The sequence below is a fragment of the Cryptosporidium hominis genome (assembly GCF_000006425.1).
Source record: "Cryptosporidium hominis TU502 chromosome 5 CHRO015092, whole genome shotgun sequence".
NCBI classification, from domain to species: domain Eukaryota; phylum Apicomplexa; class Conoidasida; order Eucoccidiorida; family Cryptosporidiidae; genus Cryptosporidium; species Cryptosporidium hominis.
Genome location: NW_667134.1, coordinates 1 through 8,377, shown reverse-complemented (window position 1 = coordinate 8,377; position 8,377 = coordinate 1). Strand labels below are relative to the sequence as shown.

The following is an 8,377-nucleotide window of genomic DNA, read 5'->3' as shown; positions in this document are numbered from 1 at the left end:
CCAGAGCCAATTTTTGACGAAAATCCTGAATATTTCTCATTCCCTTATCAAAAGGATAGTATAGGGAATGAAGCAAAAATACTGGATGGGCTAAATAAGGTAAGTAAAATAAAGAGGAATTTTTATAATGCTTAATAATAAATAGACTAAAAATGCTGTAAATCTTGGTAAAAATATTACAGTAATCAAACAAGATGATAGAGAGATGCTGAGAAATGCATTTCCAGAGGTAAGCTATAGTGTTAATAATTATAATATTTAGAAATATCACTATATAAAGGACTTTTCAGTAAATTCAGGCGAAGAAGACTTTACAAATCAAAGTTTAAATTCTAAAAATGTAGAGGAATTACTAAAGGTATGATCATATTCAATATAAAATACTTCTAATACCTTATTTAATTTTTTAAAAATTTAGGAAACTAGAGCGAATCACCAAGATGAGCACGAGAGGATCCAAGAGTATTTGCAAAGTTTAAATATTACTTCACCGGTAAGATGAATCATTAGTATTCTAATAGCTTATATAATTTACCTAATATTAGAAAGTTACATCAAAAGTTGGTGATTTGTATGATTCTTATATTTTACTTTCAGCATCAGCTCAGGAGTATAATGATATTTATAACAATACAGTAAGTTTATTATATTATTAAATAATTTGAGATTAAAAATATTATTTCTTAAAAAAAGTTATATGGCAATAAGACAAAACAGCCTTTCTCAATTCCATTAAAGCCTTATTAGTAAGTGATAATATTAAAATTAATAATATATTTTTAATCAAGATATTTCAATACAGTATTTGGGAAGGGATTGACAATTTATGGGATATTAAAATGTCAAAAACAACAACTCCAAGTCCAAAAACAAGAGAAGCATTAAACAAAATTGATAATTATAATTCATTCATTAGGTGGAAAAGAGAAGAACCATTCAGAGTTTATGATATGTGGTATGATGCGGTAAAAGAAAGAAAAGATGGGAGAAATTCAATCAGAAGAGAAGCAATCAAGCAAAGAGATAGAGTATTAGAAGAAAAAATGAACAAACAAAGAGCATTTTATTCACCTGCAAAAGAAAAATTTGATGATATAGGAAATGTAAGTTAATTAATTTTACATAACAATCAATATTCTATTAAATTTAGGCAACAGAATTAATGGCAGAACACATAGATAAAAGATTTGGACAACTTTTCAATGAAGTCACTGAAATTATGGATAAAGAGGCAAAGGAAAGGTAAGAATACACTAATTTATGAATATTAATTGACTATTCGCTAATAATCAAATAATTTTCTATTATTTATAGAGAGCACAAATACTACGAGCATACTTTCAAAAATAAAATGGAAGAATTCTGTTCAATTTATCCAAACTGCTGTATAAATATGTCACAGTGCCCTGAATTTGTATATAACTACATTCAAAAGGCAAGAATTCTTTTTTAGATATGTTTGATTAGTTTCTGTTTTGTTTTCATGCACTTTAAAAAAAGTTTTGGCGGGTAAATGCGCGCATCTAAAAAGAACTTACCGAAGCCGATTTTAGCTGTAATATCCATGATAAATATTCGTTGAAAATTCATAATTTGAAATAAAAGATTTTCAAAACTAATCTATATTTCCCCAGTTTGAATTTGAGTACATTGATTGTCCAAAGATCTCAAACATTACAAACAAAAATTAAGTTATTCTAAATTAAAATAAGCTCAAAAATATTATCAAAACTATTATTAATTCCAACAAAAAACTTTGTTAATATTACGGCAAGTTCAGTATTTAGGAAAGCAACCCATAGATTATTTATTTGTACAAAAAAACATCTTTTTTTCTTGAATAATAAATATTTCAAAATGGCTCCTTCGCTCAGAAAAAAACCAATTGAATTAAAAGGCATTGAATTATTAAGAAACCCCTTCTATAATAAGGGGTTAAGCTTCACTATGGAGGAAAGAAAGGAATACGGACTTGAAGGTTTGCTTCCTGCGAAGTATGAAACTATCGATGAGCAAGTTTCCAGACTATGGACTGCAATAAACAAAATTGACTCGAATATTGGCAAGTACACTTTTCTTGAGAATATCAGAAGTTCATCCTTTATTCTTTTCCACTCTCTTCTTGATAAATATTTTAAAGACTTGGCTCCTTTGGTATACACACCTACTGTTGGTGAAGGTTGCATCGAATTTTCAAGGAATCCAACCATTAGGAATTGGCTAGGTTCTGGCCTTTACTTGAATAAATCTCATAAAGGACGCATTTATGAAATTTTAAAAGACTTTAAAAGCGATGACATAGAAATCATTGTATTAACTGATGGTGGGAGAATTTTGGGATTAGGCGACCTTGGTCTTAATGGTATGGGTATTCCAATGGGTAAATTATCATTATATATTACATTGGGTGGAATAGACCCTTCTAAAGTATTACCAATTTCCTTAGATATCGGTACAAATACTAATGATATTTTAAACGATAAATATTATTTAGGTATTTGCGAAAAAAGGATAGATAATGATGAATATTTTCCATTGATGGATGAGATCACTAAAGCAATTTTTAAAAGGTGGCCTAGCACTGTTCTTCAATGGGAAGACCTTACAACTTCAAGAGCAATTGATATTTTGGATATCTACCAAGATAAATTTCGTTGTTTTAATGATGATATCCAAGGTACTGCAAGTATTGTTTTAGCAGGTTTAGTTAGTTCACTTAAAATTGCCGGGAAGGATTTCGAAGATCAAAGAATTCTCATCTGTGGAGCTGGCTCTGCATCAATTGGTATTGTTAATTTAATTATTAAATCTATGGAAATTAAGGGAATACCTTATCAGTCTGCATTGGAGAAATTTTGGCTTGTTGATTCTAAAGGATTAATAACCAATTCAAGAGATTTAAATAGTTTAGACAAATTCAAAGTGCCTTTTATCAGGAAAAATATTGACAAGAGTATAACTGACTTGGTAGAAATTGTTGAATTGGTTAAACCAACAATTTTATTGGGTGTTTCTGGCCAAGGGGGAATTTTTAATGAACAAGTAATCAAGACTATGGCATCAAATGTTGAAAGACCAATTGTTTTCGCTCTAAGCAACCCTACCAATAAAGCAGAGTGTAATGCCTCTGACGCGTATAAATGGACGAATGGTAAAGTTATTTTTGCTAGTGGGAGTCCAATGAATCCTATCAAGGCAATTGATGGCACTGAGTTTATTCCATCTCAGTGTAACAATATGTATGTGTTTCCCGGAATTGGTCTTGCTGCTCAAATCGGCCAGCTTTCCCACATTCCCGATGTTTGCTTTATTGAAGCGGCATACTCAGTTTCTAACTTTATTCATATAGATTCCAATTCTAATATTTTATTCCCACCGCTTACTGCTTCTGTTGGAAGAGAAATCTCTGCATCAATTGCAGCTGATATTATTCTTAGAGCAAAAGAAATGAACATCATCAATAAGAGTGTATGCCCAGATTTACCTTTGGATAATAGGGAAAACATCCTCAATTATATTAAAGATAGAATGTGGCTTCCTTATTAATAATGAATTATTCTCTAATAATTTCTATTAACTAACATTTTTTTTCCTTATCTTTCATATTTTGATATTCGCACGATCTTATATTTATTTAAATCTTTGCTCATCCAAATACTACGTTGCTTAACTCCTTAGGCTCAATTCCTAGCACAATAGGGACCGGTACTCTTTCTGCAAAAAATATTGATTCCCAAAAATATGCAAAATGATCTAAAGTTTTAGTTGGAAATTAGGAATAATGGATCATTTTTTCTTCTGAAGTTCAACTTCAGAGTAATAATTTTTCAACTTACTAATTTCTATGCTATAAGCAAATATTCTCTCATTAACGCTAGGGCTAAACTCAAGAATTACTCCAACATCATCAAGTTGAGTTTGAAAGGATACTATTGGAACCATATCTCGGCCAATCCCTGCCCCTGCTAAAACGAAAGATCTTCCTAATCTTCCTGCTCCAGCTCTAGTAACAATTGTTGGGTCATCTTTCCCAGGAAATGTTGAACTTAATAATAGTTGCCACCCATTTCCCCAATTACCCAAAAAATCAGTTGTTCTTGTCGAAAAATTTCTTACAACGGTAAATTGATATCCTCTTAATCCAAATGCAAAACCATATGATTTATTTCTAACATTAGTTGCAACATCAACAAATAAAGTTTTGAAGGATGCAATCGCCTGAATAATTATTGAAATTTTGATAGCAAACAATAAACCATTAAACTTACCTCTGTTGAAAATTGCTGTCCCACAACTACCTCTTTTTGCGAGAAACTATGTCTCAAAGATAGACCTATTTCTCTAACAGAAATATGTTGTGCATATTCTCTTAAACCAAAAGAAACCAATGTTGATGAAATAAAGTATCTAGCTTGTAAATCAACTCCCCATGCGTTAATTGTTGAAGATCTATCAACTCTTACTCCGTATAAACCTTGGGTATATCCAAAAGTTAAAAATCTGCCAAGTTGGGCTAACCTTTTTCCTGATAAATACGATAAAATTGCCCTATCGTAGGAAAACCCCAGAGTAGCAGCTTCTTCAACGTAAGATTCTCCTAAAAAAGCAAAAGCAAAATTGGTTCCAACTCTCACAAAGTTACCATTATTTCCGACAAGTGGTGCATATCTTATCAACCAATCTCTCCATAAAATGTTTTGGAAAACTGAATGTATCATTGGCTCGCTAGGCAATCTTCTACTATACAAGTTTGAATCCGATTTTGACACAAATTGGTCATTTTCTCCATTACCAAGACTTTCAGGAAAATTTTTTTGTAAGTTTTGGTCATTCAAACTTTCAGCATTTTCCCTATTGAATAACAAATATGATTTATTACCTGATCCTCCACTGATACTTTCTCTTCCAATTTTCGGAGTGTTCAAAATTGATTTACCAGTGATTTCAGAACGCAAGCCAACAGTATTAGGTTGAATGTTAATAACCTCAGTTTGATCTAGTCTTGAATTAGGATCAAAACTCCATCGCCCCTCCATAAGCATTCTTCTTGTTGGTGTATTAAAATAATCACTCCATTTCCTCTCTGACCATTCTTTATGGTTTGTTTTGATCTCTTCCCTTTCAACTTTATTGTTAAATTCCCTGTTAAAATCCGTCCATCTCTTTTTTGGTTCTGAATTAATATATAAATTTTTATTTGTATTGGGGTCATCTAATTTAGAAGGCAAACATCCTTGAGATTCTAATGTTTGCTTTTGTCTGTATAACTTAATTGCACATCTCATTGTTATGTTTTGATTGGAAATATTTGGAAGAAGGCTCCATTTCTCATCTGATAGTGAAAATATTAGAAGAGTTTCAATATTCACAAGTATATTTAACTTGACTCCCTGCACAGGACACCCGTTTTTTACTATGATATTGAAATTATCTATAATAGACATTCTTTCAAATTCATTTTCAATTGTTCTCATCCCGGTTTTTTCGTTTGTATTAACTGATTGATTATCATTTTGCTGAGTTAAATTTGTTTTGTATTCGCAATAGCTTGGCCAAAGATAAATTTTTCTAATATAATCTGTATTTTCTCCATTATCTTTCACATCCAATTTATTGAAAAAAATATGTTCATCTTCATCATTTGGGACATTTATATTATTTTTTATGCCAGCTGTGAAGATTGATGATAGCAACATACCAAACATGGAAGAGTCTCTTAAATCATTATCTATTAAATATTTACCATCTCCGACTATTTTTCCTTGTAATTTTCCGGATTCAGACCTATACAAAAGCCTTCCCCTTACGGATTTATACCATCTAGCATTTGAATAACATTGAGAATGAAAGTCATCAAATTCTTCAGAATCGTCACTTATTTTGGATATACAAACTGATATTATTGATAATGCTGAAGGAAGGTCAATTTCATCATTCAGATTATTCTTAGACCTTGAGTCCCAGTCAACTGTTCTTACATTTCTTACGTTTGAAATATTCTTGTTTGTGTTAATTCCATTTCTATTTTTAACTTGATCTTTCTCTTCTATCCACCAATCTTTTATCAAATGGATCTATTTTATATACTCTATACCTATATTTATCTGTAATAAATTCATATACAAATTCGCAGTCTTTGTTTTTTGGAAAGTTTAACATTAACGAATCAATTTTCTTGTTTCCTAATTGTTAATTAATAGAATTATAAAATTTTTTTTATAACAATTACTATTAATTTATTTTTTGGAATTGTTATTTTTTCCCTCAAACTTACCACTTATTTCGTAAAATGAATTCGAAATTACAGCCTTTCCGCTGCATGCAATACTTAAACCTTTAGAATAGAGTTGCCCATTATAATTTTGCTCAAAAAAATTGTCTAGAAAATCCTCGGTAATAACTGGAACCTCCCTACCATTAATTGATTTAATTTTTTCATTCAATATCTTAGAAACATTTTTAGTAATTGGTATACCCACAATTACACCATCTTCATTACACCATGCTGAAGGTGGTACTTCTTTTGGTATTCCGAGCTTCTTCAACCAATATTTGCTAAATTTATGTAGTTCATTTGTACGAGATCCTCTTGTACGATTTACACTATTCTTTTCTTTGGTTTTAAATTTCTTCTCGAAATCATTTTTTTCATAAATTCTATTTGCTTGAATGTTTTCAGCAAATAAATTTAGTTCTCCCGAATTTGGTATATTTTTATTAAGTTCTTGAAAGTTTTTATAATTGAATAATGTACCAAAGTCTTTTGTTGGAGTAAAATTGTTATTATTTGATAGACTTTTGTCAGATTTTATGGAAAAAATTATTAAATTAAAATACAAAATTAAATGTTTTTTACATTTCAAAAATAATTTCATCCATTTGAATTACATTTGATTTATTTTTTTTACAATTACAATGACTGTAAAAACATTGAAATTGAAAAACTTTGAAATTTCAGCTTGATTATAATTTCTTATTGAATTATTTATGCAAAATAAATCTACAAGTTTTCATTATATTTTATTTTTATAACTTAAATTTGCATGCTCGCATTTATGACAATTATAAATTAATATAATAATATATAAATCTACTCTATCGTTTTAGTACTTAAATAACATATTTTTTTTTAAATATTAAAAAGTTGATATTAGCAATCTTTAAAGTAATTTTTCTTCTTCTCTTTCTTCATTCTTGTTTCCAATTCATTTATATTCTAAAGAATTGTTATTTGATATATTTTTTCCTATAGTTGCAAAAACTTACCGTCCACGGAATGTGCACCCCTAAAAATACCCAAGTTGATAATATTCCTCCAACTAGTGGAAATATTTTTGGATAAATAAAAAAATGAGCCTAGACAAATAATAAAAATGTGATTTCAATGAATTAATAACTAACCTCATCTTGTGGTAATTCAATGAAAATTCGGAATCTTTTTGAACCAACAATAAATGATCGAACATCATTAGGATCAGCTGTAGAAAAATGAATAGGGAATCCAGTAAATGTTGACATAGGAAATGTTGGGAAAAAAATAGCCTTGCCAATCGTAATAAAGCTGTTCCATTCTGTAATACCAGTTCCACTTTAAAATCTGGTCATTAATGTATTTTAAGGGTCTATTCAATTTCCTCCAAGGAGGAGGTTCAATATCTTCATCCTCATCAATATCTTGTGATTCAGGGTTGGCTTGAGTATTATTTTTTGATTTTTCGCCCTCTTTTATGGTAGTTTTACTTTCTGATTCTTGCTCCGGAATATTTTCTTTTTGAGAATCTTTATTTGCCCTATCCTTTTCCTTTTCTGGTTTTTTCCAATTAGAGATTTTTGCCCTCATCCCAATTTTAGACAAATTTACCCCTTCTTCCGGCAATTCTGGTTCAATTTCCAAATTATCTGCCATTTCATCATCAACTAGAGCATTCCAATACTTTATGTCATTTTCTATCTTTTCTAAATCTTCTTTTTCGTTTTCTAACAATTTTTTTTCTTCAAGGTCAATTATTTCATTCTCCATATTTTGTTTAATATCAGTTTCCAAATTATTTTTCTTTGAAGGAATTTCTCCTAAGAAAAATGATGAGCTATTATTCTCATTATTTTTCGATTTTGAAATTATATTTGCACCCGAATGAATATTTGGGGGAATATTTGAAACATTGAATTTTTGCTCTCCTTTCAGAGATTTAGTTAAAGCTTGGGTCTTATTTTCATTAGTTTGAATTGTATATGAGTTATCGAAAAACGAATGATAAGAACTCATTTTATTTGGGTTTGCTGACTTATTTACAGGATTTTTGACAAATTTTTGGGTATTATTTCCAAAGTTGTTCATATTAATGTTTTGATTATTTAAATTATTTGTTGCAAGTTG

The 8,377-nt window shown here is 29.8% G+C and overlaps 5 protein-coding genes across 5 annotated transcripts; 2 read left to right on the top strand and 3 right to left on the bottom strand.

Annotated features, from left to right (window-relative positions):
- The first annotated feature begins 839 nt into the window (after positions 1-839).
- Chro.50315 (hypothetical protein) lies at positions 840-1,112 on the top strand. Its single annotated transcript, XM_660848.1, has 1 exon — positions 840-1,112. The coding sequence occupies one exon, from the start codon at positions 840-842 to the stop codon at positions 1,110-1,112; it is 273 nt and encodes a 90-aa protein (XP_665940.1).
- Positions 1,113-1,857: 745 nt separating this feature from the next.
- Positions 1,858-3,546, top strand: Chro.50314 (malic enzyme). Its single annotated transcript, XM_660847.1, has 1 exon — positions 1,858-3,546. The coding sequence occupies one exon, from the start codon at positions 1,858-1,860 to the stop codon at positions 3,544-3,546; it is 1,689 nt and encodes a 562-aa protein (XP_665939.1).
- Positions 3,547-4,226: 680 nt separating this feature from the next.
- On the bottom strand, positions 4,227-5,705 carry Chro.50313 (hypothetical protein). The annotated part of the gene is made up of 1 exon (XM_660846.1): positions 4,227-5,705. One exon carries the CDS (start codon positions 5,703-5,705, stop codon positions 4,227-4,229), a length of 1,479 nt encoding a protein of 492 aa, XP_665938.1.
- A 531-nt stretch (positions 5,706-6,236) lies between these two features.
- Positions 6,237-6,875, bottom strand: Chro.50312 (hypothetical protein). Its single annotated transcript, XM_660845.1, has 1 exon — positions 6,237-6,875. One exon carries the CDS (start codon positions 6,873-6,875, stop codon positions 6,237-6,239), a length of 639 nt encoding a protein of 212 aa, XP_665937.1.
- A 599-nt stretch (positions 6,876-7,474) lies between these two features.
- On the bottom strand, positions 7,475-8,338 carry Chro.50311 (hypothetical protein). The annotated part of the gene is made up of 1 exon (XM_660844.1): positions 7,475-8,338. One exon carries the CDS (start codon positions 8,336-8,338, stop codon positions 7,475-7,477), a length of 864 nt encoding a protein of 287 aa, XP_665936.1.
- Positions 8,339-8,377: the final 39 nt, after the last annotated feature.